The 26025-nt window shown below is 46.0% G+C and overlaps 1 protein-coding gene and 1 long non-coding RNA gene across 7 annotated transcripts in view; one reads left to right on the top strand and one right to left on the bottom strand.

Annotated features, from left to right (window-relative positions):
- Nucleotides 1–20134, bottom strand: part of GOSR2 (golgi SNAP receptor complex member 2) — a 29519-nt gene extending 9385 nt beyond the window's left edge. For 2 of the 5 annotated variants that reach the window (XM_073326310.2, XM_073326314.2), the window contains exons 1-3: nucleotides 19952–20080; nucleotides 9631–9695; nucleotides 6902–7010 (exon numbers count right to left, since the gene is read on the bottom strand). In XM_073326310.2, coding sequence (XP_073182411.1) covers nucleotides 6902–7010; nucleotides 9631–9695; nucleotides 19952–19980 — 203 coding nt within the window. In that variant the 5' untranslated portion in view covers nucleotides 19981–20080. Of the gene's footprint in view, nucleotides 1–6901; nucleotides 7011–9630; nucleotides 9696–15820; nucleotides 15886–19451; nucleotides 19584–19750; nucleotides 19902–19951 lie in introns of those variants that run through there. The other 3 variants (XM_073326315.2, XM_073326313.2, XM_073326311.2) reach the window with 3 other exon arrangements.
- Nucleotides 20135–20453: 319 nt separating this feature from the next.
- The window catches only part of LOC140904068 (uncharacterized), a 36362-nt gene continuing 30790 nt past the window's right edge, over nucleotides 20454–26025 (top strand). For both annotated transcript variants that reach the window (XR_012156429.1, XR_012156428.1), the window contains exons 1-2: nucleotides 20454–22670; nucleotides 23477–23616. This is a non-coding gene — a long non-coding RNA (uncharacterized LOC140904068). The remainder of the gene's footprint in view (nucleotides 22671–23476; nucleotides 23617–26025) is intronic.

Genomic DNA, 26025 nt, shown 5'->3' with positions numbered 1-26025 from the left:
CTGACACTCATAGGAAAGGCCATGCTGGGTCAGACCAAAGGTCCATCTAGCCCAGTATCCTGTCTTCCGACAGTGCCCAATGCCAGGTGCCCCAGAGCGAATGAACAGAACAGGCAACCACCAAGTGATCCATCCCCTGTCGCCCATTCCCAGCTTCTGGCAAACAGGCTAAGGACACCATCCCTGCAAATAGCCATTGATAGACCTATCCTCCATGAATTTATCTAGTTCTTTTTTGAACCCTGTTATACTCTTGGCCTTCACAACATCCTCTGGCAAAGAGTTCCACAAGTTGACTGTGCATTGTGTGGAGAAATATTTCCTTTTGTTTGTTTTAAACCTGCTGCATATTAATTTCATTTGGTGACCCCTAATTCTTGTGTTATGAGGAGTAAATAACACTTCCTTATTTACTTTCTGCACAGCAGTCATGATTTTATAGACCTCTATTATATCCCCACTTAGTGGTCTCTTTTCCAAGCTGAAAAGCCCCAATCTTATTCACCTCTCTTCATACAGAAGCTGTTCCATACCCCTAATCATTTTTGTTGCCCTTTTCTGAACCTTTTCCAATTCCAATATATCTCTTTTGAGTTGGGGCGACCACATCTGCATGCATTATTCAAGATGTGGGCATACGATGGATTTATACAGAGGTAATATATTTTCTGTAGTATTATCTATCCCTTTCTTAATGATTCCCAACATTGTTAGATTTTTTGACTGCTGCTGGACATTGAGTGGGTGTTTTCAGAGAAGTATCCACAATGACTCCAAGATCTCTCTCTTGAGTGGTAACAGCTAATTTAGACCCCAACATTTTATACTCAATGCAGTCCTGTAATGAGGTGTTCATGATCTCTCAAGGTACACATGCACCACTTTTCTTTGATCTCACACACTCTGGGGTCAGGTAGAGGGGCTCACACACACCCAGAGGGGCACCGCCCCTCCAGATTGCTTCATATCTGGAACAGAGCTCCGCCAAGCTGCTCCAGCTAATCCCATTCAATACAGTTACACCTAACACAGCAAATGCAGCTGGAGTACATGCAGGTAATTCCCAGTGGCTACTGCCAGTTTCAGTGGGGCAGAGTTAAGGTTGTGTGGGCATGTACCTTAGCTCTTCATTGCCTGATTTTCAAAAGTTTATGTTTTCTGGTCTTGAAGGGCACAAGAAACCACCAGGCAACCTTAAATCTGCATTAATTTTTTTGGTCAGCAAATCGCTGAGCTTTAGTTCCCCGTCTGCGCTACAGAGACGATACTACTTTCTTTTTTTCCTCATGTGTTGTCTGTGTCACCCCTTTCTAACCTAAGCACTTAGTCAAAACTTGGGGTCCTGTGGGTTATTTCAGCTAGGAAGAGAAATCAATGTTAGAGTCAAGTATTTCCTTTGATACAAGGTGTTTATTTAGAGAAACGTACCAAATCTTGCTTCCCTGTATGCAGCAGAAATCGAACAGAAGATCTTTATTTTATTCTGGAAGGGCATGAGAAACCAGCAGGCAATCTTAACTTTGCGTTATCCAAGTATTTTGTCAATGAATTTCCAAGTTTTTTCTTTTTTTTTTAAACAGAAAGAGAAATGTTGGTAGAAGTTAGTGGTCACTGAGGCAGTTATGTAGGTTTGCAGCTGAGATGCTACTATAGTTCTCAAAGAACTTTACTGTAAGGAGGGAAACATTATCATCCCCATTGTACAGATGGGAAAACTGAGGGCTAGTCTATACTACAAAGTTGACATAATACGTTTTGCATCTAGTTATGCATGTCTACACTGAAATCTGTCTCCCACTGCTGTAAGTGCCCCGTTACGCTAACATAGTAACGTCATCTCCCCGAGTGGCGCAAAACCATGGTCGATGTATGGAAGTTGACACAGTGTAAGCGTAGACACTGCGTTACTTATGTGAACCCTAACAGTCCTCCAGCAGCTATTCCACAATGCCTGATACTGACTGCTCTGGTCACAATTGTGAGCAGGGGTCATAGAGACTGGAATACCCCACCCCCACTCCACTTAAAAACCCCTATGAATTTTTGAAATGCCTTTTCCTGATTGTCCAGCTGAGCAGCAGTCCACTGTTGTGTGCAAATGCCCAGCTGACTATGCCAGCTACATGATCCAGACATGTGCCTGCCTGGAGTAGACAAAAGATATGGGACATCTTAGGCCTATAGGGAGAAGAGGCTGTGCAAGTAAGTATAGCTCCAAACCAGCCGTAGAAACGTCAACATCTACAAGCAGATTGCTCGGGGGATGCCAGAGAAGGGGTATGACAGAGAGCAGCAGCAGCGCCATGTGAAAGCCAAGGAGCTGCGGCAGGCAGACCAGAAGGCCAGGGAGGCCAACAATCAATTGGGTGCAGAGCCATAGACATGCCACTTTTACAACATGCTGCATGCCATACTTGGCAGAGACCCCCACCACGACCCCACACACCACCATGGATCTCTCCAAGGAGCTCAAGTCACAGGCCCCTGCTGGGAACAGCAAGGAGCTGAACAAGGAAGAGGAGGAGTGTGGGGGACAGGTGACCAGGGGATCCAGCTGTATAGCAAGCCAGGACCGGTTTTTGACTCCATGGCAGTCCAGCCAGTCAAGCACAGGAGAGCCCAGTGCAGGGGAAGGAACGTCAGGTAAGTTTGTAAATAAAATTTCCATTGCAAGGGTGGTTACCCCCAAATTAACAGGACAGAGATTTCAACTTTTCATTAATTTACTCACATCAGCAGAGGTAGCGGTACAATAAAGGAAGGGAGTGTTGCTAACTGCTTTTCATTCCCCTGCAGAGTTTGGCAGCAGGGGCCATGCAGAACAGTTTGTTTATGGACACGGGGATGTCCCTTGAATCCTCCTGAGAGATCTCAATGAAACTTCTCTGGAGGTACTCTACAATCCTTTCCCAAAAGGTTTCAAGGGAGGGCTACCTTATTTCTTCTTCCGCGATAGGACAATTTCTCACGCCAGGTGGCGAGAACTTCAGCAGGCACCATTGCTATAAATTAACTAGCGGCATACAAGCCTAGGCAGCTTCAGGATGCCACCAGCAGCTGTGCTGTCTCTACCTTGGATACTCTCAGGAGTGAGATATCAGCTAAAATCACCAGCGCCTGTGGAACATGGTGCTAGTATTCAGTACCATTGCCCTACATTCATAGTTTCATGCAACCGAGCAATTTCCTCATCTGCTCCCACACCCCTGGCAGATCATACTCACCATAACTTGAGTTGAGAGTGGATCCAAAGCAGAAGTGTCAATATTCTAATCTTGTTTTACACTTTTGGGGAGCAAGAAAAGGGGGGATTTCTGCATCTTCCATTCCTACTATCCTGACTATACCTTGTGTGTGTTTTATCTAGCTGTGGTCACTTCAGCTTTGAAGGGGACTCTTCACACAAGTGGAACGACTGACTCAGATAAGGAGGAGAAAAAAGGAGGATGGTGGGAGGACATGTTCTGCAAGACTCTTCCAGCCGGTGCTGCATCAGACCTTGACAGAGGGCTTGGAGGGTGAATATGGCAGGCCGTACAGAGAAGGAAAGACCAGGCAGAAGACAGGCTCAGGAAAAGGAGAGGGAGATACACCATAACATAACAGAGCTTCTCCATCAGCAAACTCAGATGCTGCATATTCTTATGGATTTCCAGGTTCAACAACCTTGGGCTCGAATGCCATTGCAGTCGTGTCGCATTGCAGCACTGCGCCTCCCTACACCCACCCTCAGCATCCTACATGGCCTCAGGGCCAGCATGCCTACCCCCGCCACTTCACCCTGGGGGAAATCATGGACAACCACAGCTTCACATACATCTGCCGTGGCTCCCACAGGTCAGCATATGTGTAGCTACATTTCATTTTCTGCTTTCTGCCAAGGGGTGGGTTCAAATTACCATGCCTGGATGTTGCTAAGATTCAACAGCTGTAACGTGCCCCCTTCAACACCCAGGTCCTATAAGTCCTGGCTGGCTAGCAAATCTCTTGGGTATTCTGTCTGCTTAACTTTTTAATGCGGTTTTCAATTTTGTCCGCTCAAAGTTGGAGTGGGTGCCATATACCAGCTGGTGTAAGGTGTAAATGTCAAGCAACCGAGACCATTTCAGCCCCGATCAGAACCGCCGTGTGATCCCTATGGCTGCACACACATAGACACACACACAAAAAGGTAGAAGTTGCTGTCAGCCTTAAGACATGCTATTTTGTCCTGGGGCTGTATCTTGGGAACCTCTTGCTCAAACCACCTCAAATTTGGATCACTAATCCTACTCTGCTCCTCAGTGAGGCACACCAAATTTCAGAGCATTATGAGTAAGTATGTGGATTTTAGAACACTTAGGAGTCAACCTTTAAACAGAAAGGAGTTCTCAACCTTAACTATAGCAGAACAAAAAGAAAAGGAGTACTCGTGGCACCTTAGAGACTATAATGCAACAGGAGGCAACCAGGAAACCTTTCTTGGTCTTCAATGTGTGAATAGGTATTAAAAATTCATTATGATCAGGTTTAAAAATAGTATTTTGTACTTATCTAGCACATTACAGAACAATTAATGAAGTCTCAACACCCAAGAATTATAATACCTGCTGGGCCTCAGTTGTGCAGCAAAACAGAGAAGTGATGTAGACATGGTCAGTGGCAAATCAGACCCGGACCCCTGAGCTGTCTCAGGCATGCTCCCTGACTAGACCGCACTGCTTCCAGACGAGCATTTAAAACCCAATTTCAGATAGATTTTTGAAGGTAGGAATTGAACAGTTTTTCTTGTTTACTTCTTGGCCCATGAATCCAAATGCATCATTTCACCATTAGTGAAATGGAACAGGGTTCTGAAAATGCCTAACTTTTATTAAAGTCCTTTCCCTAAGGCTAGGGTTTTCAAAGTTCCCTACAGGTTGAAGAGCAACACTGGAGTGAAGTGTGTGGCAAAGTTCATAGAACAGAAAGAAAGGTGTAAAGTTCTGACTACAATCAGACAGGAGATATGCTTCTCATTACCATTATATGAGCAGAAAATTAAGAACAAGAGTTACTCTTTCAAATAAAAACCTGAGAGACCACAAATCACAGCAAAGCCACCTAATCAACCGGGTAAGAAAGGAGGCCTCTGAATTGGAGGAGAATCTCTCACAGAAGTCTTCCACATTCAGGTTGTCTCTCAGAAAAATACCGATCTCAGGGTAACATTCCAAAGCAGTAAGAGGGAGGTAACAACCAGCCTGTTTTGAAACATATCATTTGGGCAGCATTCTGAAGATGGTGACTCCCTTAAGACCATTTGTTGCATGACTCTTAAGGAGTGAGGAGAAAGATTTAAGTGGGGAAAAAAGTTTCTCTTTCATAAGATCACAGACCTAAAGGCAGAACCCACAAGTGTTCCTGACCATTTATAAACTCATCTAGACTTTAAGACATATGGATAGCACACTTTTCAAATTTGGTTGCCTAAGACGGGGCAGCCAGCCAAACTAGCATATAAGTCAGTATTACGGTATCTAAAACAGGTGTTTGGGACCTAAATGTCAATATGACCAAAAACTTTGGTGCCTAAGTTTGAAAACTGGGCAATAAAGTAATATGAATTCGAAGCATTAAGTCATTCTCTTCCCCAACCCCACAAAGGTCATCTAAATCTCTCATGGAAGAACACTGCTCTTTTTAAGCATGACAGGAGTGTGGAGTACAGAACAGAACAGAGACAGGAGTCCTAGGTTCTATCACTATCTTTGATATAAACTTGGTGTATGACCTTGGGCAAGTTGCTTCACCTCTGTACCTAATTTCCACCACCTATAAGATAGAGATCATCTGCAAAATCCAGGTCTTCAAGGGATGAGAAGGGTGTCCATCTGATGCCTCTTGACACATCTTCTGTTGTACGCCACATTACCCAGTTGATGGCAATGTTGAAGAGGATTGCAGACATGACACACCCCTGACGTACTCCTGTTTTGACTTCAAAACTGAGCTCACTGTGATCAACACTGCGTGTAAAGTTGGCATAGAAGCTTTTGACAATATTGATTATACGGAGAGGGTTTCCATATGCCCGCAGAATGCACTATTGGCTGGTCCTGTGAATGCTGTCAAAAGCCTGTCACATACCCAACATCACATACAAGAAAAAAAACTATTAGACAACACATTCAGCCAGCAAATCAGACTGAAAAATCAATCGTGCCTCACCATCGCTAGTACGAATAGAGGATCACATTCTCCCCAATGTAGAAACATTCACATACTCGGGCAGCAGCAGCCAGGGTGGTGGAACAAGCCAGGACATCCGAAACAGAATCAATAAAGCCAGGAACATCTTTAGAAGCTTAAATGCAATCTGGAAATAATTAAAATAAAACGCCAAAACCGAACTCAAGATTTATCAGTGCTGCGTACTTTCAACACTACTGTATAGTGCAGAATGATGGGGAATGACAAAATATGACATGTCCAAACTGTCTTCATTCCATACAACCTGCCTCAGAAAAATCCTCCGTATCTTTTGGGTCAGAACAATCTCAAACCAATACCTATTCACACAGTGCAGCCAAGTAGATATGAGCACCATCATTACCAGAAGGCATTGGAGACAAATTGGCCATGTACGTTGGATGGAAACTGATTCCATCACCAGAACAGCAATAAGAGAGACACCTGAAGGCAAGCGAAAATGAGGCTGCTTGAAAACAAAATGGTGAAGAACTGTGGAAGCTGAGCTGAAAAACCTGGGGCACAGCTGGGGAACCATTGAAAGGCTTGCCAGAAACAGACAGGAGTGGAGTAGCTTCACTGCTGCCCTAAATGCTAGAGGCATAATGGTTACTAACTAACTAAAAGATAGAGATAAGAAGGCTCAATATTACAAAGTTGAGATCCTCTGGAAAGGAAAGCACGCACTTACAGTTTAGCATTCTGTCGTTTGTTGGCAGGTTCTTTGCTAGATAGGATCTCTAGGCGTTCCAGGTTGCTGAATATTCTGTCTATTCTTGCCTGAATCTCATTTTCTACCACTGTAAGGAAAAAAAAAGGAAACAAGTTGTTGGAAGAGACTAAATATACAATGCACTGTCTTAAGGAACTGGAGACACGTTAGTCCAGATTTGGAAAGATATTTAGGTGCCTAACTCCCACCGAAAACAAGGAGCGTTAGACACCTAGACACTTCTAAAAATCTGTTCTATTGTATACCACAGCCTCAAAACATCTGAAATTAAACACAGACTGAGCACACTAAGACAAAGAAAATGAACCTGCATGTTTGGCTCAATGAACCCTGGGTCAATTATTCAATAAAATGTGTACTTCTGTGGCACTTCCCAGCCAAAGATCTCAAAGACTCAGATCATTCCTGCAAGATAGGTTAATTAACCTATCATCTCATTTTACAAAAGCAGAAATGGAGGCTCGCCTAAGAGTATAGAGAGAGAGCTGAGAATAAGACCCAGATCTCTCAGTTTCCAGACCTGCTCTTCAGCCAAAAGACCAGCACTATCCTCATGAATTCCTCAAGTTCACAAGAACGTGTGCTGTATGCCTCACTGGATTTATGGAGCAGTGTATTTACTGTTTTACAAATACAAAAATCCTGGCCCCACATCAATCTAATTTAATTATGTAATTACTGGCATAATGATGATACTATCATTTAAAAAAGTAGCAACAAACCCTGGATTTTTCCCCTCTTTCACAAACTTTAAACTGACACAGATTAAATTCTGAAAAGCAGACACCTGAATTTGCCTAACTTCTCCCGAGAACAAGTTCTCAAGTACAAGTTTGTATGTTTGCACACACTCACCTGCAGAGGCAGAAATTGACTCTATACCTTTATTTTTGAAATCTGTAACACCAGTGTAATGGTCAGAAAATTCACCTCCAACATCAGAGTACCAATGATTTAGGAAGATATAAAAGAGAAGAGGTTTTGGCAGCTAAATTTATAGCTTGTAAGGCCAGAAGGGACATATGTGATCATCTAACCTGACCTCTTGTATAACACAGGCCACAGGATTTCTCTGAATTAATTCCTTAAATTGAGACTACTAGGGAGAAGGCTTAGGTCTAGGGGGTCTGTGGTAGATCTCTCTGAAATGCTTCCAATTTCATATGCAGGTTCAGCTAGGCAAAGGGAACTTCAGATCTCAACGCATGATTGAGACGATGGTGTAGAGAAAAGGGGTTTCAATTTCTTAGGCAGAGGGTGCTTTTGGGGAAAGGAGGAGATTATACATTTTGGAACGGGGCCCCTCCTTTAATCAAAATGGAAGCAGACGGTGGCACATAAAATAAAAAAGGTGTTGACTTAGGTTTAAACTAACAGCCAGAGGAAAGCTGACAGGGGCCAAGGAGCACGTATGTCAGACAGACATCCATCAAAGACAGTGTTAATTGTGAATCTAATAAAGGGTCGGACACAAAAAACACAACTGACCTAGAGCAGGGGCAGCAAAAGAACACAAACTTCTGAAACCCTACTGACATCACAGATTAATAAAAAGAGGCACCTGGGCAGCAAAAAGAACTATAAATGTTCTTTACAGAAACAAGAGCCACTTAAAACTGAAAGCAGGCAATGCCTCACAGCAGATAAGGACTTCGACCTTTTGGAAGCCTGGTGGAACTATAAAAATCAATAGGATACTATAAAACCTGGGAGAGCTACAAGTCTTCTGAGGATACTCAGGGCCGTGCAAAGATTCCTGTTCTTTCCATGGCCCTGTGGGGCTGTGTGTGGCCTGTGACTGATTTATTCTGTGGGTCAATGGCCCCAATAGAAAAAAAGGTTCCGCACTCCTGGACTAGATGAACAATGGGTCAGCCTGTGTCAGATCTTACTACTTCAAAAAGATATTACAAAGGATTAACAATCCAATATAAAATGTAAACAATTTGAAACTTGACGCAATCACATTCACATAAATATCTGGCATCCTCAGTTCCAGATTTTTGCAGCGTCAGATCTGCACAACCATACCAAACATCAACTCTCCATTATGAGGATTTTCATAATAGGAAAGCTGCTGTTTGGAGGATAACTTAACTGAAAAAATACTAGGATTCGTGTCTTTTTCTGACACATCCTTCAGAAAGCCTTGGTCTTATTTAAATCCAACATAAAACTGAACTGAGTAATTAGATTTTAGTTTTGTGATGTGGACCATTGCTTCATTCCCAGGAGGCAAAGACTGAACTCCTTTCACAAAGAACAGCTAATGGAATCTTAAAGTATCTGAGTTTAAATGCTAATAGGAAACCCAACCCATGAGCATTAGATCAGTGGTTCTCAAATCCGGTCTGCCGCTCGTTCAGGAAAGCCACTGGCACGCCGGACCGGTTTGTTTACCTGCTGCATCCACAGTTCGGCCGATCGCGGCTCCCACTGGCCGTGGTTCGCCGCTCCAGGCCAATGGGGGGTGCGGGAAGCGGCGCGGGCCAAGGGAGGTGCTGGCCGCCCTTCCCGCAGCCCCCATTGGCCTGGAGCCACGATCGGCCAAACCTGCAGACGCGGCAGGTAAACAAACCGGTCCAGCGTGCCAGGGGCTTTCCCTGAACAAGTGGCAGACCAGCTTTGAGAACCACTGCATTAGATCACACCAACAGTTGAGTTGCCTTATTTAGTTGTTAACTTACAGTGCACTGACTGCTTGTCGGAGATCTCCAGATGACCCATGTAAGACTGAACCTCATGGACTTGCCTATCAAAGGAAGAGAAGGAAGAAATGGGAATTAGAGTCAATCAACAGCTATTAAATCTGGAAAGATATTTTTTTTAGTACAAACAAGTGGCAGACTTGAAATACTAAGAAATATATAGTGTAACGTAACATTCAGAACTAGTAACCATTCAGAAAGGGAACTAGGTTTCCATTATTCTAATGCAAACACCATACAGCTTTTCCTAAGAGTGTGAGGGCACAAAGAAGACCTTAAGTGTCCAGAAATCAAAGTTCCCTCTCAATATGTATCTGTCACTGCAGTATTTAAGGGGTAAAGACCAGAGTAAAAATCCAATTGAATTGACAAAGGTTATTCCGAACGTTTCCTCAAAGTTAATAGAGTAACAAGAGACCCCACTCACTTTATATATTCCATAAAGTGAGCCAACACAGTTACCTTGTATGTGTCAAGAACCACATACAAAACAAACAATGTGAGTGGTATGGTGGGAACCACTAGCTCTGCCAACAAGACCACCTGTTTTGGAAAGACTAAGAATATTAGGCCAGAGGGTCAAAAAGGGCAAAAACAGGGAAGTTCTAGCTGTCAAAGGAGAGAACTGCTGCTCTGCCCTTCAGCACCACTGGGAAAAACATACATAATGGAGCCCAGATTGTACCCATCAAGAGGAAAACAATTTTCAAATCAAGATTGGATGTTTTCTGGCCTGTGTGATACAGGAAGTCAGTCTATGAATCTAAGGAAGTATCCCATTGTGACCATCTGACCTCCTGTATAACACAGGCCAGAGAACTGCCTCAAAATAGTTCCTAGAGGAGATGTTTTAGAAAAACATCCAATCTTGATTTATATTTGTTACTAACAACATTCCCTATCTTCCATTTGTTATGTATTCTTTTCATTGCTTCCTTCACTTCCTCTCTCAACCAGGTCTTTTTTTAACCAATAAGACCTTCTTCCTTGATTATGGATTTATGGACATTGAAAAGTGTTCTAAAACAATCAGAGAATTGAACTGGTAGATCTAGTCCTTGTTCAGTTATTGGTTTCATGGGAATGCTCTGGATCTGGGGGAACAAGAGATTATCTTGAATACTGAGTTCCTGTGAAATCAAACTAATTGACAAAAATCTACAGCCAAAAGCCAGCTCAGGTGACATGACCATACAGCAAGTGGACATGGGAATGGGAGCAACACAAGCCTAGCCCCTTCATTACTTACGATCAATAATATTATTACTGATTTTTCTAAAGCACTAGTAGAATAATAGACTAGCCAGCCCTTCCCTATTGAAAAAAGAAAAGGAGTACTTGTGGCACCTTAGAGACAAACAAATTTATTTGAGCATAAGCTTTCGTGAGCTGCAGCTCATTTCATTGGATGCATGCAGTGGAAAATACAGAGGGGAGATTTTATATACACAGAGAACATGAAACAATGGGTGTTACCATACACACTGTAATGAGAGTGATCAGGTAAGGTGAGCTATTATCAGCAGGAGAGAGAAAAAAAACCAAAACCTTTTGTAGTGATAATCAAGGTGGGCCATTTCCAGCAGTTGACAAGAATGTGTGAGGAACAGTAGGGGGGAAAATAAACATGGGGAAATAGTTTTACTTTGTGTAATGTTTTTCCACTGAATGCATCCGATGAAGTGAGCTGTAGCTCATGAAAGCTTATGCTCAAATAAATTGGTTAGTCTCAAGTGCCACTAGTACTCCTTTTTTTTCTTCTTGTAATGACACAACCATAGAATCATAGAATCATAGAATATCAGGGTTGGAAGGGACCCCAGAAGGTCATCTAGTCCAACCTCCTGCTCGAAGCAGGACCAATTCCCAGTTAAATCATCCCAGCCAGGGCTTTGTCAAGCCTAACCTTAAAAACCTCTAAGGAAGGAGATTCTACCACCTCCCTAGGTAACGCATTCCAGTGTTTCACCACCCTCTTAGTGAAAAAGTTTTTCCTAATATCCAATCTAAACCTCCCCCACTGCAACTTGAGACCATTACTCCTCGTTCTGTCATCTGCTACCATTGAGAACAGTCTAGAGCCATCCTCTTTGGAACCCCCTTTCAGGTAGTTGAAAGCAGCTATCAAATCCCCCCTCATTCTTCTCTTCTGCAGGCTAAACAATCCCAGCTCCCTCAGCCTCTCCTCATAACTCATGTGTTCCAGTCCCCTAATCATTTTTGTTGCCCTTCGCTGGACTCTCTCCAATTTATCCACATCCTTCTTGAAGTGTGGGGCCCAAAACTGGACACAGTACTCCAGATGAGGCCTCACCAATGTCGAATAGAGGGGAACGATCACGTCCCTCGATCTGCTCGCTATGCCCCTACTTATACATCCCAAAATGCCATTGGCCTTCTTGGCAACAAGGGCACACTGCTGACTCATATCCAGCTTCTCGTCCACTGTCACCCCTAGGTCCTTTTCCGCAGAACTGCTGCCTAGCCATTCGGTCCCTAGTCTGTAGCTGTGCATTGGGTTCTTCCGTCCTAAGTGCAGGACCCTGCACTTATCCTTATTGAACCTCATTGAACCACTCTCAGTCTTTATTCAAGCCTAATTTAATGGTGTCCAGTTTGCAAATTAATTCCAATTCAGCAGTCTCTCGTTGTGTTTGAAGTTTTTTTGTTGAAGAATTGCCACTTTTAGGTCTGTAATCGAGTGACCAGAGAGACTGAAGCGTTCTCCCACTGGTTTTTGAATGTTATAATTCTTGATGTCTGATTTGTGTCCATTTATTCTTTTGCATAGAGACTGTCCAGTTTGGCCAAGGTACATGGCAGAGGGGCATTGCTGGCACATGATGGCATATATCACGTTGGTAGATGTGCAGGTGAATGAGCCTCTGATAAAAAGAAAAGGAGTACTTGTGGCACCTTAGAGACTAACCAATTTATTTGAGACTCTGATAGTGTGGCTGTGATTAGGCTCTATGATGGTGTCCCCTGAATAGATATGTGGACACAGTTGGCAACGGACTTTGTTGCAAGAATGGGTTCCTGGGTTAGTGGTTCTGTTGTGTGGTGTGTGGTTGCTGGTGAGTATTTGCTTCAGATTGGGGGGCTGTCTGTAAGCAAGGACTAGCCTGTCTCCCAAGATCTGTGAGAGTGATGGGTCGTCCTTCAGGATACGTTGTAGATCCTTGATGATGCGTTGGAAAGGTTTTAGTTGGGGGCTGAAGGTGATGGTTAGTGGCGTTCTGTTATTTTCTTTGTTGGGCCTGTCCTGTAGTAGGTAACTTCTGGGTACTTTTCTGGCTCTGTCAATCTGTTTCTTCACTTCAGCAGGTGGGTACTGTAGTTGTAAGAACGCTTGATAGAGATCTTGTAGGTGTTTGTCTCTGTCTGAGGGGTTGGAGCAATTGCGGTTGTATCATAGAGCTTGGCTGTAGACAATGGATCCTGTGGTGTGGTCTGAATGAAAGCTGGAGGCATGTAGGTAAGTATAGCGGTCAGTAGGTTTCCGGTATAGGGTGGTGTTTATGTGACCATCGCTTATTAGCACCATAGTGTCCAGGAAGTGGATCTCTTGTGTGGACCGGTCCAGGCTGAGGTTGATGGTGGAATGGAAATTGTTGAAATCATGGTGGAGTTCCTCAAGGGTTTCTTTTCTATGGGTCCAGATAATGAAGATGTCATCAGTGTAGCGCAAGTAGAGTAGGGGCATTAGGGGACAAGAGCTGAGGAAGTGTTGTTCTCAGCCAGCCATAAAAATGTTGGCATACTGTGGGGCCATGCGGGTACCCTTAGCAGTGTCACTGATTTGAAGGTATATATTGTCCCCAAATGTGAAATAGTTATGGGTGAGGACAAAGTTCAGCCACCAGGTTTGCCATGACATTATTGGGGATACTGTTCCTGACGGCTTGTAGTCAGTGTGGAATGTTGGTGTAGAGAACTTCTACATCCATAGTGGCTAGGATGGTGTTACAGGAAGATCACTGATGGATTGTAGTTTCCTCAGGAATACAGTGGTGTCTCAAAGATAGCTAGGAGTGCTGGTAGCATAGGCCTGAGGAGGGAGTCTACATAGCGAGACAATCCTGCTGTCAGGGTGCCAATGCCTGAGATGATGGGGCATCCAGGATTTCCAGGTTTATGGATCTTGGGTAGCAAACAGAATACCCCAGGTCGGGGTTCTAGGGGTGTGTCTGTGAGGATTTGTTCTTGTGCTTTTTCAGGGACTTTCTTTTGGTAACCCTCAGTGGGATCAGAGGGTAATGGCTTGTAGAATGTGGTGCTGGAAAGCTGCCTAGCAGCCTCTTGTTCATATTCTGACCTATTTATGTGGATGATAGCACCTCCTTTGTCAGCCTTTTTGATTATGATGTCAGAGTTGTTTCTGAGGCTGTGGATGGCATTGAGTTCTGCACGGCTGAGGTTATGGGGCAAGTGATGCTGCTTTTCCACAATTTCAGCCTGTGCACGTCGGCGGAAGCATTCTATGTAGAAGTCCAGTCTGCTGTTTCGACCTTCCGGAGGAGTCCACCCAGAATCCTCCTTTTTGTAGTCTTGGTAGGAAGGTCTCTGTGGGTTAGTATGCTGTTCAGAGGTGTGTTGGAAATATTCCTTGAGCCGGAGACGTCGAAAATAGGATTCTAGGTCACCACAGAAGTGTACCATGTTCATGGGGGTGGAGGGGCAGAAGGAGAGGCCATGAGATATGACAGATTCTTCTGCTGGGCTAAGAGTATAGCTGGATACATTAACAATATTGCTGGGTGGGTTAAGGGTAAATGTTGGAAATGGTCCACCTTGATTATCACTACAAAATATTTATTTTTTCTCTCCTGCTGATAATAGCTCACCTTACTTTATCACTCTTATTATAGTGTGTATGGTAACACCCACTGTTTCATGTTCTGCGTATATAAAAGCTCCCCACTGTATTTTCCACTGCATGCATCCAATGAAGTGAGCTGTAGTTCACGAAAGCTTATGCTCAAATAAATTTGTTAGACTCGAAGGTGCCACAAGTCCTCCTTTTCTTTTTGCGGATACAGACTAACACGGCTGCTACTCTGAAATCTTCCTTATTGAGTTACTATTTGTATTAGAGACACAAGGTAGGCGAGGTAATATCTTGTAATATCTTCTGTTGGTGAGAAAGAAAAGTTTCTGAGCCACACAGAAGTTGGTCCAATAAAAGATATTACCTCATCTATCTTGTCTCTCCAATATCCTGGGACCGACATGGCTACAACTACACTGCATACTCTTTGTATTGTCTTTCAGCCTGATTTAGGTCCAACAGATGTTTTGAGAAGAACTTTGCTCTTTTCCCGTTTAGCACTGAAGGTCCCAGACACCCAATTCAGCATCCTGTACCACTGCCTCAACAAGCTGCAAGCACCATGTATGTAAAAGACTCGTGCTAAAGAATTCAGATGGTGATATGCTATTACTCTCAGGGAAGCCTCTTATGGGACATCAAAAGGCTGTCCATAGGCCATTATAATGTACCACTATGATGTGCATTAAGAATACTCTTAATAAATCAGCTGATTATGAGTTTGCAATTATCTAATAAAACAGAGACTTCATTTTCTTTTTTTAATGAATCTTTTTTCATAGGGAATTGTCTCAAATTTTGAACTTTAAAATCCGAGCTCATTGGACAAACAAAGGCTGCCATATTGTTTAAAAAGTTAACCGGTTAAACAATTAAAATAATATCAGTTAACCAATTAAACAGAGAGGGGCTGGGGCTGCTCTGGCCAGCAGGGGGCCAGTGGAGCCTGCTGCTGCTTCGGCCGGCTGGCTGGCACAGCCCGTGTAGTCTTGGGTTGGCTGGGGTTGGGGCTGGAGCTGCTCCAGCTGGCCCGGGGTTGGGGCTGCTGCGGCGGACTGCAGGTTAACGGTTAGGCTGGGTTAACCAGTAAGATTAATGCTTACCAGTTAATAGATCATTATTTTACATCCCTAAATTCCAACGTTGCTCACAGTAACAGTGTCCAAAGTCCTAGCTTGCTTATGGAATCAGTGAGGAGCATCACGGTTCAGCTATTTCAGGGATATGGAAGAACATTTAATATGATGCCAAAGGTCAGTGTGTCTTAGTAGCTAGCCTCCATAGATAGACAGATTAGACATTTATTAGCAGTAAAATGGAGCAGGGAGATTACACTACCTCTGTATTCCATAGGTGCAACTGCGACTGGAATACTGTGTACAGTTCTGGTGTCCACAATCCAACTGGAGAGGGTTCAGAGAAGAACCACGAGAATGATTAAAGGATTAGAAAGCATGCCTTATAGTGATTCAGCCCCTCCTATCTATTGAGCTTAAAAACCAGAAGGTTAAGGGATGGCTTGATCACAATGTACAAGTACCCACATGTGGAACAAAACCTTTTGTCACGGGCTCTTCAATCTAGCAAAGAAAGATATAACACAATCCAATGGCTTGAAGTTGAAGCTAGCCAAATTAAGACTGGAAATAAGGCATATTTAACAACGAGGGTAATCAATCATTGGAATAATTTACCTAGAGTTGTGATGGATTCTCCATCACTGGCTATTTTAAATACAGATTGGACGTTTTCCTAAAACATATGCTGTAGCTCAATCAGGAATGATTCTGGGGAAGCTCTACAGCCTGTGCTATGCAGGTCAGACTAAATGATCACGCTGTCACCTTCTGGCCTCAGAGTATAGGAACATTTATGTCTAAGGGATACTGGACATAGTAACTGGTCTAAGATAGTTAAGACTCTACACAACCTCAGAGCTTCTTCAAGTCCCTCTTTAAAACATCTTGTTCTAAAGGGCCGAATAATTGTTTTTATTAGTTAAATAAAAACTACCTTAAATGTGCTAAATGCATAAAAAAGTAAGTTTATCATAACATGTTTTGCATTTAAAACCAATGGTTTATTAAACAAAGAAAGTATTATCAGTAGTTAGTGACCTGAACTGATTGCTTTTGACTGCCATGTGCTTCCAGATTTTAGAAGCAGATCTCATCCTCTCATACCTCATTTTTATTAATAGATTGGAAAAGAAAAACTAGCTTTCCTGCTTTTTTCATCTCCCAAATGGTTTCTCCATTTTGAACAAACTAGTCATTGAAATGAACTGAAAAAAGTGAAATGAAGAATCCTCTCTTTGCACCTGCAGAAGAGGCAAATGGATGTCTAAAGCCTCTTTAGCACAAACTCTGCATGCAGTTCAGTGGTTTTACTTTCTTTAAAACTTCATCAGCAAACATATTACTTCATTTTTTATTTATTTTATTTGAATAAGTTATAGTAAATTTAGGCCTTAACATAGGTTGTCATAAATTTATTCAAAATTAAATTTGAAATTTTGCAAAATTTGCAGACAATGCAAAATTACGAAAGATAGTTAAGTCCAAAGCTGACTGCAAAGAGTTACAAAGGGATCTTACAAAACCGAGTGACTGGGCAACAAAAGGGGAGATGAAATTCAGCGTTGATAAATGTGCGTTACTATTAACGCACATTGGAAAACATAATCCCAACTATACATACAAAATGATGTGTCTAAATTAGCTGATTACACTCAAGAAAGAGATCTTGGCATCACTGTGGATAGTTTCCTGACAGCATCCGCTCAATGTGCAGCAGCAGTCAAAAAAGCCAAGTGCGTATTTTGAGCCATTAGGAGGGGGATCAATAAGAAGACAGAAAATATCATAATGACACTATAAATCTTATGCTCAAATAAATTTGTTAGTCTCTAAGTGCCACAAGTACTCCTTTTCTTTTTATAAATCCAAGGTATGCCCACACCTGGAATACTACATGCAGTTCTGGTCACCCCATTTAAAAACAGATATATTAGAATGGGAAAAAGTACAAAGAAGGGCAACAGAATTGATTAGGGATATAGAACAGATTCCATATGAGGACAGATTAAAAAGACTAGGACTGTTCAGTTTAGAAAAGAGACAACTAAGAGGGGATATGACAGAGGTCTATAAAATCATGAGTGGTGTGGACAAAGTGAACAAGGAAGTTATTTACCCTTTCACATAACACAAGAACAAGTGGTCATCCAATGAAATTAACAGCCAGCAGGTTTAAAACAAATATAAGTAAGTATTTCTTCACACAATGCGCAGTCAACCTGTAGAACTCATTGCCAGGGGACGTTGTGAAGGCTAAAAGTATAATTGGGTCAAAAAGAATTAGATTCGTTTATGGAGGATAAGTCCATCAATGGCTATTAGCCAAGATGGCCAGGGACGCAAACACATGTTCTGTATGTCCCTAAACCTCTGACTGCCAAAAGTTGGAACTGGATGATGGGATGGATCTCTTGATAATCACCCTCTTCTGTTCATTCCCTCTGAAGTACCTAGCACCAGTCACTGTCAGAAGACAGGATACTGGTCTAGATGGACAACTGGTCTAAGCCAGCATGGCCAGGCTTGAACTATTTTTTTTTTTTTTTTTAAAAACCCTGTATTTAAATAGGTTTCAGAGTAACAGCTGTGTTAGTCTGTATTCGCAAAAAGAAAAGGAGTACTTGTGGCACCTTAGAGACTAACCAATTTATTTGAGCATGAGCTTTCGTGAGCTACAGCCGGTTATGAAGTGAGCTGTAGCTACATCGGATGAAGTGAGCTGTAGCTCACGAAAGCTCATGCTCAAATAAATTGGTTAAGTCTCTAAGGTGCCACAAGTACTCCTTTTCTTTTTGTATTTAAATAAAAACCCAAGTTTTGATTAATAAAAATAACCAATTTTTATCCACATTCCTTCCAATTTACATTCACCAAGCTTATCTCTCCTCCAAAATACTTCCGAACAGACACCTGGTTTTTGTAAAGTGCTTTAGTAATAACTCCACTCTGTTCTGTGTTGTATCCACTAGTGCTTTTCAACAGTAAAATCTTGAGACAGATACTTATACTCTATACATTATGGTATCATCCAGAAGCCCCAGTTGGGAAGGGGGTTCCTTTGTGTTTGCTGTACAAATGCATAGACACTGTTCCTTCCTTTAAAGAGCTTACAGTGTGGTGCTACATAAATAGCAGCAAATATCGTAGCAAGTCCTGTGTATTCCAAGGACATTGATGCTTGTTGATACAGAAAGAGGGTACACAACATTAAAACCAATCTTTCTTATCTACCCTTGCTCCCATTTCCAAAAGGGATGTAATAACGGAAGAAGAAAGCCATGGATTTTACAAAGAGAAAGACAACACTACTGTAAAACTACTATTTAAATTGTGACACTTTGGTTAAATTATTATCGCAACAAAAGTATTGATACTAAAAACACTAACGCAGTACCATGGCCAGCAAATTAGCTCACATCTGCCCACTGCAAGGTTTCTTGCACCTTCCTCTGAAGCATCTGGTGCTGGTCTCTGTTGGAGACAGAATACCAGACTACACAGACTTCAGGTAATTCCTGTGTTGTCCTCTTTCTTCTAAACTTTCTTAGTTATGTCAATTCCAAGACAAGCTATTTGTTTGTTGGCACTTATTCATAGGACACCATTTTTTAGTGTTTCAGAGTCATTGTGCTGATACCACTTATGCCAGGGGTTCTCAAACTGGGGGTCGTGACCCCTCAGGGGGTTGCAAGATTATTACATGGGGGGGTCCACAAGCCTTCAACCTACATCCCAAACCTTGCTTCGCCTCTAGCATTTATAATAATATTCAATATAAAAGAAATGTTAATTTATAAAGGAGGTCACACTCAGAAGCTTGCTGTGTGAAAGGGGTCACCAGGACGAAAGCATGAGAACGACTGACTTATGCCATAAACACCAACCCTTACAAAGAATCAGCACAGCACTTGTCAGCTGAAATGCTGCATCCTGGAAGTGTGGTGGTGGGCGATGTGTTCACTCTACAATAACTAGCCTAACATCCCTTTAAAGCTTCCTGCACGATTTCATTCTGTCCCTTGCTGCAAATCAGGAGATAGAAATTTGGAGAAAAAGTGAAAAATGAGGTTCCGGACGCTAGAGAGCCCAGGGCACTTTCCATGTTCTTCCTATGGCTCGGCACCCCCCAACTTCCAGTCTGGACCATTGTACCTCGCCCGCTCCCACGCCCACCCCCTCAGCAGCTCACATCGGACAAAGCCTCTTTCCTCGCAGCGGGACACGGCTGAGCCGCGCCACGCTCCGCGCCAGAGGGGGCTGCCCGGGGCGGTGCGGGAGGGGCTTCCCGCACGCAGGAGAGAGCCCGGCCCCGGCCCCGGCCCCATCCCGCCTCGGGCTCGCCAGGCTCCCCCGCGGGATGCGGCCCGGCCCGGCCCGGCCCCTCTCTCACTTGTTGGTCTGGTGGTAAAGAGCCTCCATCGCGGCCGCACAGCCCGGCCCGACTCCCTCCCGGCGCCGCGCGACACGTCAGCGCCCGCCACTTCCGGCTTCCGCTCGCGCGAGGCCCGGCTCGCTTCCGGCGGGAGAGGCTGCCCGGGCTGCTGCCTGACGGCGGGGCGTGGCGCGCGCGCGCGCGCGGTGCAGGGCAGCCCGGCGGGGGCCTTCGGGGGCCCGGCCGCGCGAGGAGCGTCCTGGGCCACTGGGGGGCGCCGCGGGGCTGCGCGTGGGCGGCCGGGAGCCGGTCCCTCAGCGCGCCCGGCCGAGGCACCCCGCGGCCTGCTCTGAGGCACCGCGACAGTGGGGTGCTGGCAGCCCCGTGCTAAGCGAGCGGCGTGAAGGCCGCCGAGCTGGGGCCCCCCTTCCCAGCCTGCGCTGGCGGCGTCCGCTGCCCCCGGCCGCCGCCTCTCCCCAGGCGGCAGTGGCGGTGCAGGCCCGCGTGAGGCCGAGTGCGTTCAGCCGGCCCCGGCCCCGGCCCGTGGGACGGTGCTGCCCCGCCCCCCCAGCGGCGGGAGGGAGGGCGCGAAGGGCCCTGTAGCGAGAGCCCCTGGGCTGGCCTCCCCGCCCCCTTGCCCCTAGGCGCGGGGTGAACGTCAGGCCGTCACAAGGGCCAGACTGGGTCAGAGCCAGGGTCCATCCAGCCCAGTGTCCTGTCCGGCCAGGGCCAGGTGCCCCCGCGGGCATGAATGGGGCAGGGAGTCCTCGAGTGGCCCGTCTCCCGTCGCGCATTCCCAGCTCTGGCAAGCAGAGGCTCGGGGCACCCTCCCTGCCCGCCCTGGCTAATAGCCATCGATGGACCTGGCCTCCATGAACTTGTCTAGTTCTTTTTTTAACGGTTATAGTCGGATGACCCTGCTGATCATCAGCCTGTGGGGCCCTTGGCAGGGGAGATGACAGCGGAAGAGGGAGAGTGACCGCTTGTGGGGGGAGATGTGGCCCCTGCTGGCAGATTCCCTCTCGCCGGCTGACTCTGGTGGTGCTGCTTGGGAGATAGCCTCGGGGGCAGGCATAGAGCTAAAGCTAAGCACCGGGCTGGAGCATAGCTGCTTCCCTTCAGTTCTGGATCAGGTTTCCTCTTGGGGGGGGGGGGGCAGTGCTGCTGCTCTGCCCTGTTTACTGTCCCCCCCTCCCCCCACGGGGGAAAGTAGTGGGAGGAGCTGGCTGAGGAGCAGGGTTTTGGGTTGGTTTGTTTTTTTTGTGGGGGCAGGGTTTATTGGTGCTGTCCCTCCCCTAGAGGAGCCCATTGTGGAGGAGTCTGCCTGTGTCCTTAACATCTGTCCCCGCAGTTGGGGCCAAGATTGAGATTTCTGCCTCACCAGTGGGGCAAACTCTGTGAGTGGGGATCTCTCAGACTGTTTGGGAGCGATCAGGGCTCTGGGTCTAGCTGACCTATGTGGGGATGACCATCTCCCTAGTCTGGGTGCTGAAGCTATTATGGTGACACCTCTCTTCCTCCTCCTGCCCTTGACCCTGCCCTGCCCTGGAGGCGCCCCCCAAACCCTGGTCTCTGCCCAGTAAATGATGGTGCAGGCCTTTCAACTGTTGAGCCCGTTGTTGTAGCAGCATTGGCTGGCACCGAGCAGTGAGGTGCCAGGCATTCTGAGATGTCCTCCTCTAAGGCGGAGCAGCTCAGTCTCAAGCCCATTCAAGATCTAGGGTCCAGGGCCTTCCAAGGGGATTGGTGACGCTGGATTCATGGGCTCTGAGCCTGTTGAGGTGGCACCAGCTCCCAGCCCTGAGCCCCTTTAACTCAGCACTTGGGGCAAGAATGAAGGGTCTGTTAGTTCTGTTGAGCCTAGCATGGTGGTGTTGCAGACACTGCAGCCCTGAGGAGGGTTCTAGACGTATGCCCTCCATCAATGACCAGTAGCTGGACCTGGGGAGCGGTGCCGGGGACTGGAGGTAATTAGACCCAGATGGACCCTGGGAGTGAAGTCAACGCCTGTGAGGAAGAGTGAGCTTGCCTAGGAGTTATATAGAGGACCAAGGGGCAGGGGGCTGGAAGAGACTACAGCCAAGCCCAGGCTGAGGGTCGACTGACTAGTGGCCACCACTAACATCCTCAGAGGGATTCTTGACCATCATGCCTTGGTGGGTGTTTGGCACAACCGGCACCCAGACAACGCCACCTCCTTCAGCTTTGTCTGGGTGGAATTGCGCCAATACAGTTAGACAGAATTTACATTTCATGCTTTAACATGGGCCTGTTCCTCTGACATTCGGCTGACCCCCTACTCAGACTATCATTTAGTTTTTGTGAATGTTGCTCTTATAGCTGAGTGGTTGGGGCTGGCTTATTGGCATTTTAATAACAGCCTGTTGGAGGATGTGGGCTCTGTGGAGTCCTTGTAGGAATTTTAGCTGACTTGGCAAGGGAAGAGGTATGCCTTTCCCTCAGCATGGACAAGCTCCAGGCCATTGACGGCCATTTGGCCCATGGTACTTTTGTCTGGTTGTGTGTCCAACTCCTTCAGGAGGTGGATCACAGCTCCCACTTCTGTGCCCTGGAGAAGAGGATGGGTGCTAAATAATACCTGTCTTCTGACAGACGACAGTACCTCTCTTACAGATCTGGAGAAGATGCAAGAAAGGGCTAGGGCTTTCTATGCTGACCTTTTCTCTCTGGATTCGAAGGCAGTGCTTGTGGGGTCCTGCCAGATAAACTCCCAATGGTGAGCATGGGTGACTAGGACTGGCTGGAGTGTCCTCTCACTCTGGCTGAGTTCTCAGAAGCCCTCCATCTGATGCCCACTAACAAACCTTGGGCATCGACAGGCTGACTGTGGAGTTCTACTGCACGTTCTGGGAGGTCCCTGGCCTGGACCTTGCTACCGTTTAGGCTGAGTCCCTGGAAGTTGGTCTCTACTGTCATGTAGGCAGGCTGTGTTCAACCAGCTACCAAAAAGGGGGGACCTCTGCAACTTGAGGAATTGGCACCCAGTATCACTCTCCAGCACAGGTTATAAGGTTGTAGCTAAAGCCATCTTGCTGCAGCTGAAGTCTATTTGGGCAGATATGATCCACCCCGACCAGGCATACACTCTTCTGGGCTGGACTTTTTCTGACAACCTTTATCTGATCTGGAACCTTCTCTGGATAGAATGTAGAGTTGGTCTGTCTCTTGCCTTCCTGTCTCTTGATTAGGAAAAAGCATATGACAAGGTAGATCACTGTTCTCTCATGGGAATCCTGCTGTTAAACCCCCAATGGGTTGGAAGAGAAGCCTGGAAATAGTTCCCCCTTCCTCCTTACTACAGGTACCCCTTGGTCTGACTCTGATCACCAGTAGCAATCCGTTTCCTCACCCCCAGACCTTCCTGCCAGAGGAAGAGTACTAGGCAATTACTGGGGTGCAAACAACAATAAGATTTATTACAAATAACTTGGTTAACACACAAATTGGCATAAAGCCAGGACCCCAGAACTATAAGTGGGTTAACAAGATAAACAGGTAAAACTGTATATCACCATTTCACAGGGATACCAGAAAGGGAACAGGGATGCTACAACAGGATCAGGACCACAGTTGGAACCAGAACAGAAGAGGACAACAACCAGGAACACAACAGACTGGACGATGAGGATTAGGAACAGGATCAGGACCACACTTGGGAACAGGTGAGTTGATCTTTCTTGATGTTATTCTGCAGACACTGGGCTTCCTTTGGGAGGGACAGCACACTTCACAGAGTGTGCTGGGCTTTTATGCTCTCCTGTTACTAGGCAGGCTATTCCCAAGTCACATGACAATTTTCCTGCTCTTACAGAAAAAGGGTGGTAATTGATGAACAAGAAGGGGGTCAAAGACGGAGGGCAAACAGCCACTTATACAAAACAAAATGGTGAAAGCTAAAAACAAGCCTTACACTGTGGGCATTTGGCTTCAGTCCCCATTTTGTGGGGTTCTTCCAGGTACTGGAAGCCTTTGCAGAGTGTATGGTCAAGCTCAACTGGACCTGTTTAGACTGGTCAGCTTTGGTCAGGGAGTGTATCAGGGCTGCCTTCTGTCTGACCAGTTATATGCCATTGCCATCAAGTCCTTCCTTTGTCATCTTTGCAATCAGTTGAAGAGATAGATGCTTGGTGACTTGGCCTTGAGGATAGGCCTGTTGACGTATGCTGATGACGTGCTCCTTATGGCCCAGGACCCGGAAGACCTGCTGCACATAGTCTTTCCAAACAATCCACTCAGCAGCCTCTTCTGCCCAGCTGGGTCGAGAGCTCTGATGGTCGGGGATGGGTGGCAGGTGGGTTCCCTCCCACCTGCTCTCCACAGTATCCACTGGCTATGGGTTTGCTGCTCTATCTGGGTATCTACCTGTTTGCCATCAATCCCTCCCACTGTATAATTAGGCCAACTTGGAGGCCATGGTAATTGACCAGTTGCAGGCATGGGTGGGGCCTTTCCGTTTGGAGGAGGGCATTGGTCATCAACTAGTTGGTCCTGTCTATGCTTTGGCATTGGTTCAACAACCTTAGCCTGCCCCCAGGTACCCTGGCCAACCTCCAGAGGAGGGTCCTGGAGTTTCTTTTGGCTGGGGAAACACTGGGTCTCTGGAAGTGTCCTGAGCCTCCCTCTTAAAGAGTGAGGGCAGGGCCTAGTTTGCATTCACAGCCAGGTCCCTACATTCCACCTTCAGCCCCTGTAGAGGCTCCTTTATAGTGCCTGTAGTCTGGAACGGAGCTGGTCAGGGGATGTCTTCCTCCGCCGCGGATGAGCCCCCTGATTGAGTCTGTACAACCATCACTTGTCTTGGGACTTACCTATGGGTAAAAGTTGATATGGCTGCCCTCTCTCAGGGCTGTTTCGCCTACCAGTCAGAGCCAGTAGGGCTGTCCTGTTCAGCAGGGCTGTGTGGTCTATTGGCCAGAGTCAATCTAACAGCCCTTTCTCAGGGCTGCGTGGCCCAGCGGCCAGAGTCAGTATAATGGCCCTCTTCAGTAGGGCTGTTTGGCCTGGCAGCCGGTTGGGGGATTGGGCCGCCGCCTGGGGCTGGGGGTTGGCTGCTGGGTAGGGGGACCCAGGCCCTCTCTTCTCAATGGGGTCCCAGTTCAGGGCCCTGTCAGGGAATCCGCCCGAAGCACACTGACCCCACGTGGCTCAATAACTGGTCCCTATGAGCTACTTCCTACCATGTTCCTGATGCGGCATCCCCGGGGTCTCTGGGCTCCTCGGCCAGTACGGCTCCCAGCAGCTCTGAAACTCCTTGGGTGTCCTCCAGAGTGTCAGTCTGCCATCTGGGGCTTCCGTGGTTCCCGGCCTGGAGCTCTCTGCGTGCGTCCTCCCTCTTCAGTGGTCAGCCCTGAATGAACCGAGCTGCTACCTTTTATATCTAGTCTCCAGCCAGAGTATGCCCAGCAGGGCTGCAGGGGCATGGCCTCCTCGGTCCAGAGAGTAGAGTTAACCCTCATGGTACCAGTGCGGGGCAAGTGCGCTCTGTCACAAGGGTAATTAAGCACCCAGATTAGACAAACACCTAACAGTGATGGTCTAGATAATACTTAGTCCTGCCTTTGTATGGGGGACTGGAACAGATGACCTATCAAGGTCCCTTCCAGTCCTACATTTCTATGATTCATGGTCCAGCAAGCTCCTGAGCCTGCTCTTTTAAAATCCTTGGATGCAAGTTATCTGGATCTGCTGATTTAAAAATGTCTAACTTTCCTAGCTTCTGTTTAACATTGTAGCAGAGTCCTCGGTGGGAGAACTTGATCACACCCGGTTATCTAGACTGGGTGGTTCCAACATAGGCTCCACTTCCTTACTGTTTGCAAGGGAGGCTCTTCCGTTTGTGGGCCTCCTTAAGTCTCTGCAGGTGGGGAATTAAAATTTAAGTCACAAATCTCAGTGCATTCAGGGATACCCCCTGTCACAAACATCCTCCAGAGATACTAGTGGAATGGAAACCATTAACATTACCATATAATGAGACTATATCATCATTTCCCCCCCCCCAAGTATAGAACAATATTGTTAAATGCTTCTGCCTTTTCTGCATTATTATTGATAATTCTACCATTTCCATT

The sequence above is a fragment of the Lepidochelys kempii genome, chromosome 27 (assembly GCF_965140285.1).
Source record: "Lepidochelys kempii isolate rLepKem1 chromosome 27, rLepKem1.hap1, whole genome shotgun sequence".
Classification (NCBI taxonomy): domain Eukaryota; kingdom Metazoa; phylum Chordata; order Testudines; family Cheloniidae; genus Lepidochelys; species Lepidochelys kempii.
The sequence above is the reverse complement of the archived record's forward strand: the minus strand, read 5'-3'. Positions and strand labels throughout refer to the sequence as shown.